The 20,624-nt window shown below is 42.0% G+C and overlaps 1 protein-coding gene across 1 annotated transcript in view; it reads left to right on the top strand.

Moving 5' to 3' along the window:
- The window catches only part of LOC308292482 (dolichyl-diphosphooligosaccharide--protein glycosyltransferase subunit STT3B-like), a 257,198-nt gene that overhangs the window by 111,768 nt on the left and 124,806 nt on the right, over positions 1-20,624 (top strand). Inside the window, 1 exon segment of the mRNA XM_080734821.1 lies at positions 18,861-19,148. Within this exon segment, the coding sequence (XP_080590947.1) occupies positions 18,861-19,148 (288 nt within the window).

Below are 20,624 nucleotides of genomic sequence, written 5' to 3' on the forward strand. Positions count from 1 at the left end.
CACAGCGTTATGGTTACAGCAGTGAGCAGATGGCACCGGGGCGAGGCCTGTAGCTACACAGACCTGGTGTTTTATTAGCACTGTGGCTGCCACACAAGGGACCCGGAGAATCCGGAGCCCGTAAAAACCCCCGTCAGCATTCATCCGTCATAGGCAATTACCATCAGCTGATAATCGACTATGACAAGCTGTGAGCCTCTAATATGGGATACGGCAGATCCGCTTGTTACGGTCCTCCTCACACACTTTGGATTCAGGGGTGTCGCACCAAACTCTGGGTCCTGGGTAACTTTAACTGTTGAAAAATAGCAGATACAAGCTCGCAGCGTGGCACCGAGTGCTGCGCTGCGAGCTTGTAGATCTGCTGTTTTTGAAAAACCGTGAACATTTCTTTGAATGTTTCAAATCCTTCTATGTTTTTCTATATGAGTGGTGCTCTGTGGTACATCTCAACATATCTAGTTCCAGGGACCACCCAGAAGCAGCATTTCAGTTACAAATGTTCGCTTAAAAAATACATATTATTCAAAGATTTGCACACATTTTCACGACTTTTCAAAAATAGCAGATCTACAAGCTCGCAGCGCGGCACTCGGTGCAAGATACAGGCTCTCGGCTAGCTAGCACAGTAGCGCTAATGTTAGACCCTCTGTCGCTCTGTGGAACAGTGGACAAATGTGTTACTCCATAGCAGGATCCAGGCAGAGGTGGAACCTAATTCGATTGGTAACCAAATGTTGTAAGTTGATACTTTGATGGCATTGCTTGCAGCTTGTAGGCTTGGAGTGCGTTGTGTTTACGCCCATTTGTGACGTAAATCGCGTCGCCGGTCAACTTTGGATCACTCCGTCAGGAGTGGGCTGCTCTGCATGAGCAAAGTTTGTTAAATTGAAATGAATGCGGTTCAAAGAGTGGCATGTTTAAAATGTGGACAGTGGGAAATTTTCACGTTTGTTCGACGTGGTGGCTATGTTTGTGAGAGGTGTTTGTGAGAATATGTAGCTAAACATTCTGGTTTAGGATTGCCTCCAAATGCTCCAATGTAGGTGTTGAGATTAAGGCCCCTTCACCTTGGGCCCTGGTAACTCAGTCCCACTTTTCCCCCCTTGTGACGCCCCTGCTTGGATATAAAGGCCTGGTACTCATAGTCGAGTGGTGGGGCCTTGAAACTTGTAATTGGACCCTGGAGAGCACATGGGTTTAATTAATTTTGTTTGATTTGGGTGTCTGCCGAGGCACGCGGCGGCGGCGGCGTGTGCTTCACACATTCAAATAAGCCCCGTGCGACTTTATATTTGTCCATTCCTGACGGCCTCGGTTGGCGTTTCATGCATGCATGAAGGAGCAAATGAAAGCCCTGAGGAGTTCATGCGTAGTGTATGTTCAAGTGGGGTGATAGCCAGTCCAGTCCGGCCTTTCCCTGCCCTGGTTGGAATGGCTCTTATTTTCCCCCAGACTAGTGATATTTGCCTGTTGGGAAAGACGAGTGATACTAATGAAGATAAAGTTCTCCTGCAACATTTTAATTTGCTCGTCAGTGCGAAGCAAGGGATGGGACGATTATGAACATTTCCTGTCACGGTTATTGTGACGAAAGAAATCGTGATTTACAATATTATCGCGATAATCAAAATTCATTCTCCTGGGGTGGAACATTTGCCAAAATATAGCAGATCTACAAGCTCACAGCGAGTCGCGACGCGCTGTGAGCGATGGCTGGCCAGATTGGCTGGCCAGATTGCTGACATAGAAACATAGGTTTTTCAAAAAATCTTAGAAGGATTCAAAAGACACTTATAGAATCGGGTCAAAATTCTAATTTTCACGTTTTTTCAAAAATAGCAGATCTACAAGCTCGCAGCGCGGCACTCGGTGCCGCGCTGTGAGCTTGTATATCTGCTATTTTTCAATATTATACATTATACATTATATATTATAAGTACCTTTTACCAATTATAGAGGGTTTAAGTGGTACCGGATATGCAGCTCGGCAAATAAAAGGTGAATTGATCCCAGTGCATGACGGAGGATGATATCACGATGAATTTAATCTCCACGATACGATTATCGTGATTGTTTTTTATCGTGATAAACGATAATATCACGTATCATCCCATCCCTATGTTAAACCCCCCCTAATGTAGATTAAACATTTCTTAGAGAGTCGTAGGATGGCAGAAGAGAAGAGTTGCTTAAGAGCTTATGAGATGTGTGTACAGATTACAAGACATAACGGTTCTTTCCTTGATGGAATGTCTGCTACTCTGCTTACAAAACCTGTGCGTAGAATATATAATACTAATGCTATCTCTCTTGAACAACCCTTGAAGAGATTGGCATTCAGGATGCTATCCCAGGAATCTTGTGCAGCAGGGGTGGGCAACTCTGATGATGGCGAGGGCCACTATATTTTCACCTTCACTCCAGAGGGCCACATTGCATATTGCTACTTCCTACTTTGTCATTCTAGTATCTCATGCGCGATGCGTCTTGAGCTTGTAGATCGGCTATTTTTGCTTCTTTTGAATTGGAATCCTGAATTATTTTTTGCTGCGATGCGTTTTGAGCGTGTAGATCGGCTATTTTTGCTTCTTTTGAATTGGAATCCTGAATTATTTTTTGTTATTTTTTAATTGGAATCCTGAAATGTAACATTTTGATTTAATTTCAAACACATAGTTATATATTCAGGTTGACTCTATGAACCTAAATACAAATACCTACATTGGACATAAAACAAATAAATACATTTGAATACTACTATACTAGTCATTAAGCTACTAATATAGACTGACGGAATTAAAGCAGGTCATGTTTGGAATTGTAACCTGCTGAAATCAATAATATATCAGTATTCCGGTATTAACCAGCGGGCCGCATTAAGTGAAGGTGAGGGCCGCATGTGGCCCCCGGGCCGCCAGTTGCCCATGTATGCTGTGCAGTATTGGTTCTCAAAGTGGGGTCTGGGGTCTCCCCCCCCCCCCCCCTGGCAAGTTAGTCAGTAGGCAAACAGCAGTGGCAAAACATAGCAATCTGTGTGGGGGAGGAATTGATTGGCATGACGTCTAAATTGCGAGAGAACAAAGGGGTGAAAAATAATTGTCTATAGACCTGTCACAAGTATTACATAATCATCTAATCGCAATTATTTGACATAATTGCAGTCATTTTGTCATAATCGTTTCCATGTTGAAAAAATAGTGGAAATGGCCGATCTACAAGCTCACAACGCGTCGTGATGCGACACGTTGTGAGCTTGTAGATCGGCTATTTCCACTATCGATGTTCTTTTTAAAGTATAAATGATGTCAAATATGTCAGTCATTTCTTTGTACAGTATATTTAAGCTATGTGTCATATCTGCCATGTGCAACTTCAAAGCCTAAAAGCCAAATAGAAATGGCTGTAATTGTCAACAACAACAACAGAAACACAATGAAATCGTTAATCGCAATTATTTGAGTGACAATTAATCGTCAAATGAAATGTCATAATCGTGACAGCCCCACTGTAATGATCTACTCCAAATGTTAGAAAAAATATAAACAATATTAGTTTGTTGTACAACATGTACAATAGAGGGTATGGATCTACATCTCCATGTATGGGTATAAAATATATTGTATGTTGTGATGTCATGGGAACCACTCTAACAGAATCCCTTTCATGCCCATATAATGGAGATCCCTGATGTCATCAATATTAAGCCCATATCTAACAGGACTTCATATGGGAATGTCCATATATGGAGGAAGACGGCCCATATCTGTGGGGCTGGTTCAGACAGGGATCTCCATGTATGGGCATAAAAGGGATGTACTATATACAGTACATGGATCATGTGGGTAACTGGTCTGATATACATCACTGGCCAGATGGCAGGGCGAGGTCGCATGTCACCCTGAGGCGTCTTACTAGTGTATGTTGCTCTGCTTTACTAGTTGAATCATTGCACCTGATAACCCTAACCCTATAACATAAACACTCACATTGCACTGCCCTCCACACAATCGATAATGGACTATGATGATATTTGCTGAATTTCCTGCTCAGTCAAATTAAATAAAATAAAATTTCCATCCTTAACATGGTTGTTTCTTGACCCGCTGCGACAGCAACCAATCAATCAAAGTTTAAATTCGACAGCATGAGATACATGATAATTTCCCCGCATTGGCCACATACAGTACTCAGCATATTTCACACAAAGGCGACCCACAAAGAAAGTCTAAGCTAGTAAGCTACAAAATGTGACCACTGTTGTAGTTCATATCGGTGAACTGCAGTAAAAATGAAAATGTACAAATAAAACCAAATGGACGCATCGAACTTTAATACACAATTAGATATATTTATGGGATCCTTCATATATAATTTTGCCACCCTCCATGCTTTCCAGGAGGGCTACAAAATTACCCCAGAATGTATTTTTTGAAAATGGACTAAATATAGTACTTTGTAGTACAGCAGCCAAGTATGCGAAACATACAGACATTTGACACAAAACAGGATTACATACCGTACATAAGGACATACAGAAAAGAGCAATGTCCACCGCCTTGCTCTTGTCTCCATGTCCTTATACCAAGGTAAAGGAGAGGCCACGACTTACACTAGCTGACGATAAATGTAACATATATTTACTGTACTCCTGCGGATGCCTACTGTGTGCCAGATGGTAGGTCACCCCCACCCTCCAAAGGGTGGAGGGCATTTCCATCAGCAGGTGGAGGGGTCATTCCATGGCCATGCAGATTGCAATATGTCGCCTGCATTACATGCAAATGAATGCAGCATAAAAGGGAACTCCAGAGTATGATGCTTAAGGGAGCTCCAGCCACCTGGCTCCAGTGAGAGGTTGATGAGTCTTTGTACTGTATGTAATGTGTTGTCATTATCTTTATTCAAGGCCTCTGGTTGCCTTGAAGGACACAGGCAGGCGGGAAGTGAACTTACTTGTCCTCTAGCCATCTTGGCAGCTGAATCACAAAGTTTACTTGTCATTAATTCACCGGCCACTGGCCAAATTTCTGTAACAAATAGTGATGATAAAACGAATATGAATATGCTTTGAACAACAGTTGGTTGGTTACCTGCCAAGGTTGCTGGTAGGATTAGGGAACTCATGAGCGACTGCCAAAACTGCAGCGTTATTTCGCTGGCTTGTGGGTATTGTCATCTCACACATTGGGGACAAGCGCACGTGTGAAGGACTCTGTGCTGATCTCCAGTGTAACACGTGGACGGTAAATCGAGAGGCTGTACAGAACTTGTTCTGAGCAAACGTGGCCCTCTGGGATAGACATTAGCTGGAATCCCACCTGTTTATGTTTGCATGAGCTATATTAAGAGAGACAGTTATTGTCTGAACAGACGAGTGCCCTGGTCCCCAAAGAGAGTAGAGCTGTGGGTTTATTGGCACACCGACGTTGGAAATCATGTGTGAGAGAGAGCCTCTCGTTTGCATCAAGCCTGGCCATTTAAATCACCCCACGTAGACTAGAGGAGTGCTGAGTTCATTTGAAATCGGCGCATGCATCCTCGTTCAATGGCCATGCTCTAGAATGCAATCATACTCGCAGACCTCACTTGAGCACACTCAGTGTAGAGTTCATGGATTAGTGGGTTATCTCTGTCCACTTGTGTTCTCAAGATCAGGATTCAGTTCAAGCATAGAGACTACAGTGTACAAGTTGTTTTAAACACCTGTCGGAACCTTGTGTTGTCCACAGTGGCGTCAGTTCAGCAATAGCTAAGGTATGGCAACATGACTGGTGTCTTGCACGCGCGCCTTCGCGCGCATGCAAGACACCAGTCATGTTGCCATATACCTTAGCAACAGGCATGATACATTCATTTTAACAAGTACATTCTATTTTCCTCCCGTTTCTACGGTTTCTTGGGCTGGATATGGAATGGTTGTTCAAGTGTAGCTAAACTTGGCATGTTAGTAAACGTGCCACAATAGCTTGTTGAAGTGACCATTTTGTTAAATTTTGCATTTGTAGTTATTTTACTGTAATTTAACAACATAATAACTAGAACAGATAGACAAAGAGACATTCATGGATTTATATTTAAAAGTAACTTTTATTTCCCCCCTGGACCCAGGGTATGGCAGCTGCATACCCCTGCCATACCCAATTGACGCCCCTGGTTGTCCATGTAAACAGTAGGGGTGGGCGATATGGAAAAAATACAATATCACAATATTTGTCCAAGCTGTATCACGATACACAATCTTATCACGAATTCACGATTCTTTTTCATGTTGGTTTTTATGGTTATTTTTCAAGTTACTTAACAGGACAACCACCTTAAGGTAACAAAAACTAGGAGTAACAGACCATTTAGATGTTTGGAATGGTCTCAATACTCAAGTACTGTACAAATACCTCAAACGTGTACTTAAGTACAGTACTTAAGTAAATGTACTTAACACCACTGGCAGTTAATCCATGATTTCTTTGATATTTCAAAAAAAAAAAAAAAAAAACATTTTCCTTTCCAATGCAGTTCCCCTTGAACAATAACTCCACAGTGTTTAGTTTGTTTTGCTTTGAATTCATATTAGCCAATTATGTGTACACCCTTTTTATTTAGTCCTCCCCACACATTTCTGTGGTTTGCCACTGCTGAAAGGGTTGTACAATCCCGCTTCCTCCAATTGAGAAACACAGCTCGAATTAAGTCATTCCTGTCCTTTGCAGACCTTGAAAATGTAATCCATTGTTTTTATTGTGTCACACTTAGACTACTGTAACTCCCTGTACTCCCTGGGCTCAGTAGAAAATGCATTTCCCATCTCCAGTTGGTATAACATTCAGCCACTAGAATAAACATTTATTTAAAACTTTTACTTGATGACTTTTAAAGCCTTGTAAGGCCAGGCTCCAGTTAGGGATGGGACCATATGAGCATTTCATGTCACGATTATTGTGACCAAAGAAATTGCTATTTACAACATTATTGCAATCATCAAAATATCCCCAAAGCCATTATCCTGGGGCGGAACATTTGCCAAGGAATTGCCGATCTACAATGCGTCGCAGCGTGACGCGTTGTGAGCTTGTATATCTGCTTTTTTTTGGACAAGAGATTTGGTCGAGAGAGAAGGTATGTTATTTAGCTCTGCAAATAAAAGGTGAATTGATCCCAGTGCATGACGGAGGACGATTTCATGAAAAAATGTAATCTCCACAATACAATTATCGTGAGTGTTTATTATCACCATAAACAACAATAGTGATTATCGTCCCATCCCTATGGCTCCAGTTAGATTTCAGATATGCTGGTCCACTCCCATATGAGTCAGAGCACAGCCTGAGATCCTCAGATTGGTCCTAAAACTCACCTCATTACCAACCTGGGGCCATTGGACTTTTGTGTCCCAGAATCATAAGCTTTGGAACCCCTGCCTGGGGATCCGGGAGAAAAGTGTCCAAAGTTCCTTCAACTCACTTCTGAAAATTTACTTTTATGTCAAGGCTTTTTTATAGTGTTTAGTGTCTCCTCAGTTTTGTGTTTGTCTTTATTTGATGTTTATTTTATGTTTTTATTTTTACTTTGTCAATTTTTACCTTTTATGTTCAGTGTTGGGCTGGTTGCTTTTAAAAAGTAATTAGTTACTTTACTAGTTACTGCACTGTCTTGCTTTTATAAAAAACACATTGTAAAGCAGGCAAAGTTTCATAGCAATCTGGTGTTCTGTTCATGATTTGAGGCATTTTGTTAAAAACGGGCCACTCCTGCAAACTTTGGAGGGAAATCTTAGCTAATCTGGATGGAATTTGAAAAATCTTACAGAAAAAAATTGTAGGAGTAATATCAAAACATTAAATGTTTTGATATTACTCCTACAATTGTTTTGTAGGAGGCCGATTTTAACAAAACATTTTTTTTTTGTTAAAATCGCCCTCCTGGTGGCGCTATAACAGGCTGATGTGAAACATTTGGGGCACAGCTTCTACACTGGCTTCCAGGAAGTGGGGAAAACATAGTTTTGGCCACGCCTTTGGCCTGGCCGAGACAATAATGTACTATTTGTATTATTTCCCCTCTAAGCAAATCTACCGTTTTCCTTTATACTTTTGTGTCAATCATAAAGCAAAGCAATAAAATAAAGATTGCCCACAAAAATAATACATAATTGTACATGTCAGTAAAGGAATCTGCAGTTATAGAATAAATTAATTAGCACTTGGAGCAGCATTCAGGGCAAATGAAATGAACGTTGGAGCTTCTGTCGTTGACAGTCAATTAAAACATTTTCGAAAGGGAAAATTACGCCCCCAGGTGTGAAGGATGTCAAAGTGACAGAAAACTGAAAAGACTAAAGAATTTACAGTAGTGGGAAGCCAAAGTTGTTCGTGGCAGGCAGGCCGTTGCTATGGTTACATCTGCATCTTGCGCAAGACTTGTTGTGTTCCCTCTCAAACAAGCACTTGCCCGGTCGGGCAACCTGAAAGAAAACTCCACCTGCCCCAAAGTTGTATTTACCTGCCGGGGGCAGGTGGGCAAGCCTTAGTGTCAGCAGAGGCGTAATTTGACCAATGTCTAGGGTGTTGCAAGGAATGGAGTTTGTCCACGCGTGTGAAAAATGTCGGGTTTTATCCGGTTTTGGGTGTTTTTTATTTCAGTTTCGGGTGTTTATTCCCCACACAGCAGTCTAACAAGGAGATGCAGATAGCTTTATAGTTATTATTTGGCATGCAGTGAAACACACATACAGTTTTTATATTATTTTGTATTATTAGAAACAATACTCCCATAGGCTTAGTTTGACATTTGCCCTTTCATAATTGGTATCACAGTTGCAGCAAGACATTTGGTACCAGAGATATTTGTTTAACAAGTGCCAATAAGAATAAACCATTTGACAATCTCTGCTATAATTTCTAAATGGCTACAAAACATTTTGTTTGATGCAGGACAATAATTATTTTAATAACAATAAGGGAATATCATGCAATGCCTAATAATACTTAATAAAAAAAATGATATTTTTACATTTTAAACCCCTTTTTAATTATTATTTTTCAAAATGTTGAAAAAATAAGTTATTTTCTTAACATCATTAATTTTCAAGCCTAATATAAGTAATCTTTGAGTACAGTTCGGATAAAGCAGGTATGTTCAGGTATATTCATAGCCAGACAACCAGAGAGAGAGACAAGAGAGAGAGAGAGCTGATCACTTAACATTCCAATCAATCAACTCAATTGTCGCCACCTGGTCTCCAGTGAGCAGTTGGTTAAAGTGATCCCTGACTAATACGACAAATATGCCTTAATACATTATAATTGTCCTCTATAACTACAATGTAAAATTAAAAACACCTCAATTATTTTATTTCTTCTAGAAATAGCTTATCTTTCACTCAATAGGGGAAATGCCTGTCGCAAGTTGATGATGTCATAAATGTCAAGTGTGATCTATCCCTATGGAATTTATGGCATGCATGTGAAAATAAAAACAAACTTAATACTTCTTATGGTTAATATGAGCATCAAATCAATATTTCAAATGTGTTTGAGTTTTGTTTTTTTGCACATGCATGCCATAAAAATGACACATGACATTTATGACATCATCAACTTGCGACAGGCATTTCCCCTACTGAGTGAAAGATTAGCTATTTCTAGAAGAAATAAAATATTTAAGGTGTTTTTAATTTTACATTGTAGTTATAGAGGACAATTATAATGTATTAAGACATATTTGTCGTATTAGTCAGGGATCACTTTAATTCTTTAAAAAATCACAACTCTTGACAGGAATGGGCTAGAGACTTATACCCTAAATGCTCAGAAATTCTAGGTGCAACACCCTGGAGGCCCAAATGACGCCCCTGTCTCCATTTCTGTTATGCTCTTCTCTTTCCCCTCCCACTTATTCTCTCTCTCATTACTTCTCTTCCCCTCACCTCTTCTTTCTTTCTTCCATCCACCCATCTTTCTCTCAATGTCGTCTTTCTCTTTCTACGTGTCCATCACGTTTCTATCACCTTCTGCTGTCCAATAGTTCATTTTTGGATTCTTGTGTGTTTGGTCCACAATCAGGGGCGTCACAAGCAGGGGGAAAGTGGGACTGAGTTACTAGGGCCTTAATTATGCTATACTTCAGCTATTGAAAAATAGCAGATCTACGCTGCGAGCTTGTAGATTTAAGCTAACATCTGTAAATCAAATGTTGCTTCTGAGGGGTCCCTGGAACTAAATGTTTTGAGATGGGGATCCGCGGCCAAATACATATCATTTTGGTCCTTCGCATGAAAAGGTTTGAGCACCACTGACATAGAAACATAGGTTTTTCAAAAATCCTTAGGACTTGAAATATTCAAAGACTTCACGATTTTTCTAAAATAGCAGATCTACAAGCTCCAAGTGTGGCACTCGGTGCAGCGCTGTGAGCTTGTATATCTGCTATTTGTCAATAGTTAAAGCACAAAATAATGCGTAATAAAGCGTTCCCAGTCTAAAAGGGTTAAACGCCCTCCCCCTATGAAGAACATTCATGGGGGACTAGCAGTGAATCCTTGTACCCAGGGCCCAAAATTTGGTGTGCCACCCCTGTCCACAATATAGTCATCCATTTACTTATATCTTCTTACAACTAATTTAAGGAATCTGTCATTCTGTCTGGTCGCTCTTTTCTCCTCAGTACGGCTGAGCAATTGATCTAAACTTCCCCGCGGGCATTGACCATTAACATAATTACGAGGACTGTGACGAAGCCGATAATTTCACTTTCCCCAAATGTAAGCCGTTCGTTAGTTCCGGGGTTTTCTGCGAACGCGTGGCCACGGGCTATGGGCTCTGTTGTCACGGTTACGCTTCGCACGTGCGGCCATGGCCTATGCCTGGCCTCTGTTGTCATGGTTACAGTCCCCGCAGGCTATGGGAGCAGTAGCTGCTGAGTGAACTCTGCTTCGGTGCTACAGTTTATACACACAGCGGCAACAACAACAACAACACACTGACAGCGGCAGAACACACATCGCTACATCATAAAGGAGTTTAATTCAGCGGCCGTGTCCACAGACATCCTTGTGTAGGCTCAGGGACGGGGTCGCTTTGGATATCATGTGCATAGCACTCGCACGCACTTTGACACGCTTGTAAGCCGGGTTTTAAATGACCCAGTTGTCACCCACTCCACACCAACAGGATCACATGAGCAAGTGTTCCTCTTCAAAACTGTACAGTAACTATGCATACAGAGTGCATTATCCAAAAGCCTACATATACAGTAATTTATCCTATACCGTTTTGGGCTGCACAAATATATATATATATATATATCATACCACAGTAACCCAGGGAAGGTGCAATTCTAATTATATAATATATTAGATCCTAGTCTATGGTCATTTACTACACCCTCGTGTACTGATGCTACTTTTGCACTATTATTAGGTTTACCTACATTTTACACAAAAATGAAAATAAAATAACTTGCATTATATCTTGTACTAGTGTATATGCTGGACATTCCTTGTAGCACAGTCTGCCACACCTTCTTCCTCTTCTTTCGTGTGTCATCGTCCTTGATGATTGGTTGACGACGTTTCACAAGATTTCGTATTACTTAGTGGAGGCCATGGGGCTGGCTGGCCATGGGGCTGGCTGGCCATGGGGCTGGCTGGCTGGCTGCACCAACATTTAATTTGCACATAGATGCACAAATAGATATGAATATCTTGCTGCCTTTTTTATTTTTTATTTAACCAGATAAAAACACTTTTAGACATAATCTCTTTTACGAGTGTGACCTGACCAAGAGGCAGAAATAAAAATTACACAATCCTTGCTTTACATACAAGACATCAACCACAAAAATAGAACATTCATGATACACAACAAATACCTAAGAACAACTCCAAAATAATACAAATAAAAAAATAAAAAAATAAGTTTACATTTCTCAGGTAGCAATACATGCACATTGTGCAACATGTACACCAAAAAGGAAGAGTTTACAGAGCAACTATTACAGGTCTGAACAAGTGCAAGTGTTTGTAGATCTATCGAGAAAATCTCTCTGTCTCTCTCTGGACATTCAGCAGATGAAAGCTGTGTTCATTAATTGCGCATTAGTGTTCAGACTGGTTGCGTCGTTTTGAAGCCCAATGAACAGATCTCCGTTAATGTGATGGCCACCTTTTCTGCATAGCCCAACCCCTCTGTTCTTCACTTTCTATTTCCAACCCCCTCCCTCTCTTCCTCTCTCTCTCCCTCCCTCCCTCCCTCCCTCCCTCCAGTCCCCAGAGGACAACTGACAATTGTGCTTTCTCTGAAGTCGTAGATAAGGAGCCAGGGCACACTCTGATGTGACAAGCCGTAACAATGGAACACTGTCAAGCCAATAAAGCCTCCCTTTTATTTCCAGGAGGAGAATCTCCCCACAGTGCTTCTTAAGCCATGTAGAACGGGTACGCATCATTGCGTGATATTATTTTATGCTTTAACTATTGAAAAATAGCAGATATACAAGCTCACAGCGCGGCACAGAGTGCCGCGCTGCGAGCTTGTAGATCTGCTATTTTTGAAAAATCGTGAACGTTTCTTGACCCAATTCTATAAGTGTCTTTTGAATCCTTCTAAGGTTTTTTGAAAAACCTATATGTTTCTACGTCAGTGGTTCTCAAACTTTTTCACGTGAAGGAACCCCAACATTATATGTATTTGGCCACGGACCCCCCCATCTCAAAATATTTAGTTCCATGGACCACCCAGAAGCAAAAATATGAGTTACAAATGTTCGCTTAAAAAATACATATATTCAACTATTTGCTCAACATTTTACGACTTTTCCAAAAAATAGCAGATCTACAAGCTCGCTGTGAGCTTGTATATCTGCTATTTTTCAATAGTTAAGGCATCAAATAATACAAGGCCTAAATGGATTAGAAAAAAAAGAATCCATCAGGCCTCGACTTGGAACAAAATGTGCGGTTAGGAAGAAAAGCGAGATGGAAAAGCCCCAAAGCATCTGTTTAGGGGGGGCGAGACAGGTTGGACAACGCTCCCAAACCGCTAATAATTTCAGCGGTGGTTTTGTAAATGGCAGCAGCCCGGGGTTCCATTTGGCTGCGGTCCATTCCGCAGGGCCTGAGCACAGTGAGCAGGGCTCACGCTGGCTGATTTAGGAGGCTGGGAAGGTGCATTAAGACCCCACAGTTGATGGACTTTAACCCATTTAGGCCCTAGAATTATTGAATGCTTTAACCATTGAAAAATAGCAGATCTACAAGCTTGCGAGCTTGTAGATCTGCTATTTTTTTTATTAAAGTCGTGAAAATGTGTGCTTCTGGGGGGTCCCTGGAACTAGATATTTTGAGATGGATGTCCGTGGCCAAATAAATATAATTTTGAGGGTCCTTCACATGAAAACGTTTGAGAACCACACTGACATAGTAGTCTCTCAAGAACAGACTAACTGAGCTCCAGTTAAGGGAAAAGGAGCTTTTCTTTGACGATGGCTGGCCAGATTGCTGACATATAGAAACATAGGTTGTTCAAAAAACCTTAGAAGGATTCAAAAGACACTTAGATAGAATAGAATCGGGTCAAAATTCAAATTTTCAGGATTTTTTCAAAGATAGCAGATCTACAAGCTCGCAGCGCGGCACTCGGTGCCGCGCTGTGAGCTTGTATATCTGCTATTTTTCAATAGTTAAAGCATAAAATAATGATACACAATAATGTGTACCCGTTCTGAATGCGTTAAAGGTCTCCCAGGCTACCGGCTAATTAGAAATGTGTGCGACAAGCTGAGTTTGTGCACTGTGACTACAGCACGCGCACGCATTAGAGGGCATTACTGGGCCTTTAAACCTCTCCTTATGACTGGAGGTGGCCAGTCTCCCCCCCCCCCCCCCCCCCCCCCCTATAAATGTCAAACTACGCCTATGCGTTTATCGTGATAGAAAAAACACTCAGGATAATCATATTGTGGAGATTTAATTTATCGTGATATTTGTTTTGTCACAATAATCGTGATATTAAATGTTCATATCGTCCCATCCCTACTACTGTATATACTTAAGTGCAATTTTGAGGTACTTTTACTTTACTGGAGTATTTCCAATTTCCAGTAATTCTACTCCACTACATCTTTGGGGAAAATATTGTACTACTTTTACTCTGCTACAATTATTTGAAAACTTTAATTAGTGTGGTTGCCCTAACAGAGCAAACACAATATAGTACTTTTCCGAAGAGTGACCAAAGGTTTGTCGTGCTATTCCTCCCACATTTTTTGCGCCACACACTCGTGCCGCCGCCATATGTAAAATCTACCGGCTTCATCGGGAATCATTTTCTGTAGAGAAAGGTTGTATAGTTTAATTGATACTAGTAAGACACCTCAGGGCGACTTGCACCCTCACGTGAGCTTGTAGATCTGCTATTTTCCAAACATTTTACACATTTGAGTACTTTATACTTTTGGCACTTTAAGTACATTAGGCAAAGCTCTCTGTCTTCCGAACAATCTTCGTTCCCACTCTCACCTATGGTCATGAAGTGTGGGTCATGACCGAAAGTATAAGGTCTCGGGTACAAGTGGCCGAAATGAGTTTTCTCAGAAGGGTGGCTGGTATCTCCCTTAGAGATAGGGTGAGAAGTTCAATCACCCGAGAGAGACTCGGAGTAGAACCGCTGCTCCTACACTTAGAAAGGAGTCAGCTTAGGTGGTTCGGGCATCTAGTACGGATGCCCCCCGAGCGCCTTCCTAGGAAGGTCCTCGATGCACGTCCCACTGGGAGGAGACCCCGTGGCAGACCTAAGACCAGATGGAAGGATTATATCTCCAGACTGGCCTGGGAACGCCTCGGTATACTCCCAGAGGGAGTGGAGGAAGTTGCTCAGGATAAGGAAATCTGGAAGTCTCAGTTGGAACTGTTACCCCCGCGACCCGATTCCGGATAAGCGGTTGAAGATGGATGGATGGAAGTACATTTTGGTGCCAATACTTTTGTTCTTTGACTCAAGTACATTTCTGAATTCCGGTTATTTTTTTTTTGTAACAGAGTATTCTCTACACTGCTGCATTCATACTTTTACTTAAAGTGGGCGTGACACGGCCAAAACAGCTAATTATGGCTATCAAATTAGCCAATTTTTTTAATGATGTCATGTACCCCCATGTTAAATTACCCAATCAAATTAATTTATTGTAGTTACTGTACTGAAAGTAGTACTTTCTGTACAGTAACGGCAATACATTAATTTGATTGGGCTAATATGGGGGGAGGGGCGGAGACTCGTGGAGTCGAGTATCCATATCATTATCTTTTGAAACTGCCCCAAAAAAAGCTGTCCGAGGCGTGTTTCCGACTTTCTAAACCAACTTTAAAACTATCAGTTCTAGGGGTAAAAATTATACACCATTCGCTATAAAATGGTAAAAAAGTACATGTCTTCTTCAAAAAAAGCTGTCAGAGATTCGTTACGAGGGTCAACACGCTTCTCCCCATCTAAGGGACGGTTTTGTCGGCCATACCCTGCTGTGTCTTCCGCTAAACCTGACTGGAGGACCTGGCCGGGACGCGTGATTATGGATCCCACTGGGAAAGATGGAGAACGAGCGTCCAGCGATCTCCTTTCTCCTCGGCAGCTTTGAGCCCTTTTAGCAGACATATGTCCTGCTGTCTCGGAGGACTGAGGTCCGTGGCTCATACACTCTGTGTGTGTAGCCTGTGTGTGTGTGTGTACACACACAATAGCTCTCCAAAATAGCCTTGCGGTGCGGTGCGGCGCTGCTACACGCTAACAACATCACGTTGTGCGCGGCACGGCAGGACGGACGAAGTATACATTGCGAGGCACCGCACAACGGACGAAGTATACATTCACTACTAACTGATACGGCCCGCCTCCTTTTCAGACCGTTTGAAGAAACACCACGTGACTTACTGTATCATAATGTTAAATTTCGGCCGGTGTCACGCTCCCTTTAAGTAAAATATTTGAGCACTTTTCCCATCACTGCTCAGAATACCCTCTGTACAAGTTCTCCTCAGGAGGCGGTAGCCAGACTCGCCTCTGATCCAAGACGGATTCAATTAGCTCCTGTTTCTTGTGATGCGTTGGAGAGAGGCGAGCCACGCGGCACTAGCTTGAACTGGCCCCCCACCCTCCGCCCAAGGGCGTCACAAGGGGGGGAAAGTGGAACTAAGTTACTAGGGGCCCAAGGTGGAGTGGCCTGGAAGTATTTTATACTTTTAGCAATTGAAAAATAGCAGATATACAAGCTCACGTGCCGCGCTGCGAGCTTGCAGATCTGCTAGTTTTTAAAAGTCGTGAAAATTGGTGCAAATCTTTGAATATAGGCTATGTAATTTTAAACTCAAATTTTGCTTCTGGGGAGACCCTGGAACTAAATATTTTGAGATGGGGGATCCGTGGCCAAATACGTATCATTTGGGGGTCCTTCACAACATGAAAAAGTTTGAGCACCACTAACATAGAAACATTTTTCAAAAAACCTTGAAATATTCAAAGACTTTTTCCACAATTTTGTGGAGCTGTGAGCTTGTATATCTGCTATTTTTCCAATAGTTAAAGCACAAAAAAATATGAACAAATCCTTGTAACCCGGGCCCAGAATTTGGTGCGACACCCCTGTGTGATCCAACAGCAGCTCCTCACCGACCGTCCTGAGCAGACAGCATATGTTTTAAATAGCACTAGTTCTGTTGGGTGTAGTACTGTTACATAGTGTTGAACCTGCTGCTGCTGTCTCGTCTCTCTTGTGCCGTGCTGCCCTTACATCTCTCTGACCTAACTGTTATCTCTCTCTCTCTCTCTCTCTCTCTCGCTCTCACTGCTGTCTTTGTCTCCTTTGCGCCCTTTGTTTTTAGCCCTCCAGCCTCCCCATGATTTCAGTTCTACACCAGTGGCGTCAGTTCAGAAAAAGCTAAGGTATGGCAACCATGACCATGTCATGTTGCCATACCTTAGCAACAGGCATGATACATTCATTTTAAGAAGTACATTTAATTTTTTCCCCCGGTACGGTTTCTTGGGCTGGATATGGCAGCCAAGTGCAGCTAAACTTGGCATGTTAGTAAACGTGCCACAATTAACAATAATGCATTGCACCTGTGCAGCTGACCTGCGGAACTTGGGAATATACCATTTTTGTCAAGATGGGGAGAATAAAAGTGTGGAGAACATAATTATAATACCTTGTTAAAGTGACAAGTTTGTAAAATTTTGCATTTGTGGTTATTTTTACTGTAATTTAACAACATAATAACCGGCACAGATAGACAAACAGACATTCATGGATTCATATTTAAAAGTAACTTTTATTTCCCCCCCTGGACCCAGGGTATGGCAGCTGCATACCCCTGCCATACCCAATTGACGCCCCTGTCCTACACTATTCTTATGGCTTATGACTACATCCCCTCAGTGCATCCTTGTTCTTTCTCTCCCTCTGTTGCTCCGTTATGATATTCAGTATTTCCCTCTCTCTGTCTCTTGTCTCACTCTCTCTCTCTCTCTCTCTTTCTCTCCTTTTGTGGGGGAGGGGGCTTAGGTGCTCTACTGCTCTTTGAAATGTTGCACTGATGCAAGTCCTGGTTCCCTTGCATCTATTATGCATGAGGCAGGGTCACCACCATGCCAAACCAAACCAGTTCTTTATATTGTCACTGAAGAGCAGAAGAACCTTATCTTTTAATTTTAATTCATCTTCATAAATGAATGCCCTGTTTTATACGTGTGCAGGGGTTAAAGTTCTCAGTCCTGGGGACTGATTTCAGTCTTGAGGATTCCATTTCCAACCTATTTCTGAGATCAGTGCAGAGCCGCAAAGAAAATTAATAAATAAGGGGACGTGTAGCGATGACAATGTCGTCAAAATTCTAGTCAAGTGATCTCCAAACTAAAAAGCAGTTATAATTTCAAGATAAGAGTCTTTGAATTGGCCAGACTAGCATAGAATACAACTGAACTTCAGAAGATACGTCTATAAAATGAAGCATGGATTGGAGCACACACATTCAGTGAAGGCGGTTCAGAACTTCAGGGAAACACCCCAAATATTGGTGTGAGCTGCGCACGGCATGTTTCAAAGATCACATATTAGGACTTGGGGATTTTTGGGGGCTTTAACCCCTGCTTATGGCAATGTCTGGCAAAAGTTCCAGAAATAGCATATCTATAAGCTCACAACGCGTCACAATTCGACACGTGACCTTGCAGATCAGCTGTTTCTGCTATATATATATATTTTAAATGCTGAAAGATTTGAACAACTTTTCATCGATACTGATATGCCCACGTCAAGTTGAAAGTGTTTGTCTGTCAATGGGTTTTCTAAATGTTTATTCTATTATCTCAAATATTTGATGATCGTGTAATAATTGTGACAGGACTAACGGCGATAACGTTTCTGACACGGGAGGGAGAGGAACTCTCCCTCCCGTTACCTTCTCTCTCTCTCTCTCTGTCTCTCTCTCTCTCAGTATTAGGGATGGCACGATATGAAAATATCATATCACGATTATTGTGACAAAAGAAATTCATTATCCTGGGGCAGATCTACAAGCTCACAACGCGTCGCAACACGTTGTGAGCTTGTAGATTGGCTATTTTTTGGTAAAGACATTTGATAGAGTGAAAAAAAAAATGACTGTATCAAGTACGCACAGTATATTATAAGTACCTTTTACCAACTATAGAGGGTTTAAGTGGTACCGGATATGCAGCTCTGCAACTTAAAGGTGAATTGATCCCAATGCATGATGGAGGACGATATCACGATGAATGAAATCTCCACCATACGATTATCCTGAGTGTTTTCTATCGCTTATCGCCCCATCCCTCCTCTCTCCCCATCTCCAGGTCTACCCAGGGCTGATGGTCACGGCGGGACTCATCCACTACATCCTCAACCTGCTGCACATCACCGTTCACATCCGTGACGTATGCGTCTTCCTGGCTCCGGTGTTCAGCGGCCTCACCTCCATCTCCACCTTCCTGCTGACCAAGGAGCTGTGGAACCAGGGCGCCGGCCTGCTGGCCGCCTGCTTCATCGCCATCGTGCCCGGCTACATCTCCCGCTCGGTGGCGGGCTCCTTCGACAACGAGGGCATCGCCATCTTCGCCCTCCAGTTCACCTACTACCTATGGGTACGCATGGTGCCACAGCGGCACGCTATCTTAACCTGTTATGATGGCCACAAGGCCGATTCTACGAATGTCTTCTCAATCCTTCTAGGGTTTTTGAAGATGTAATTGGCCGCCGACCCCCATCTCTGAATATCTTGTTCCGGGGACCCCCAGATTCAAAGCTTTGAGTAACAAATGTTCGCTTTAAAATATGTATTCAAAGATTTGCAAAGATGTTCGTGATTATTCAAACATAGCTGATCTACAAGCTATGTTCCTACGCTATGCTATGAGCTTGTATATCTGCTATATAAAATAATGGTTAAAGTGGTTAAAATGTAAAGTGACACAGATCAGGGGTTGACACTAAGGTCTCAGAGGCAAGTACAGGGCAAGTACAGGTCATGTTCTACTTGCCCTCAGGTCTTGGCCACTTTTTACTTGCTGCACTTTAGAGTTGATGCTGCAAAATGTGTAATAGGGATTTGTCTCCATGGAGGTTATTAGCCTCTCAATGCACTCTCAGACTCAGTACAAACTTTATATTGGTACTCTCTTTATCATCCTAGGAATAAACACAACTTTACCTCTCCATGAAGTGGGAGAAGCCATAGTAACGACCTAGAAAACGAGCACCAACTTAGTCAGTCCGCTGTCTGTAGCTTAATGTTGGCTTTAATAGCTGTTAACACAATGGTCATTGTGAATGGTGATGAGCCACTGTTTCAGTGGTGTGTGGTTATCGGAAAATAATTTAACACTCTCCGACCAATCATGCTCCATGGCCGTGCGGTATGAAAAGGTAAATTGCAGTAGACCAGCAGAGGGAAGATGATTTCACGGAAGTCTTTCCTTAGACCAGGGGTCTTCAACAACAGGGGGTCCGGGACCCCTAGGGGGTCCTCAGAGTTACTACAGGGGGGCCGCCAAATCTGTGTGATAGGATCATTCTTTTAAATAAACAACTTGAACCCTCGCATCCCTATTCTGAGGAGAACGCCTTGCGCAGCGAGGTGTTGAGAGCTTGTAGATCGGCTATTTTCGGCAAATCGGTTTGTAAAAAAGAGCAGACCAAGTACATAGTGAAAGGTCAACTAAAAACTAGTGCTGTTAAATATTTTAATCGCGATTAATCGCAAATAAGTTAATAAGTTATCAGCTTTTATCAGTTCACAATGTAACTTAGAGGGATATCTTTCAAGTCTTTCGTGGCCCTATTAACTTGGGAGTGGAAAAAATATGCTGGCTTAGTATGTTAATCTTTTATTCAAAATCAATTAAAAACCCAAATAAATCATAATGGTATTGTATTAAACAGACTGCAGCTGATGGGTATAAGGATCTGCTTAATTTACCTAATCTGATTACTGTTGTGTCCACCTTTATGCTTTAATTATATTTTATATCAAGAGGGATGGACCTTGTATCCAAAATAGCCAATATTGTAGCCAATGTTTGACCATTTTAGTTAACTAGAAGCTGGGCCGCCCTTCGGGC

The sequence above is a fragment of the Nannobrachium achirus genome, assembly GCF_963921795.1.
Source record: "Nannobrachium achirus genome assembly, chromosome: 10".
NCBI lineage: Eukaryota > Metazoa > Chordata > Actinopteri > Myctophiformes > Myctophidae > Nannobrachium > Nannobrachium achirus.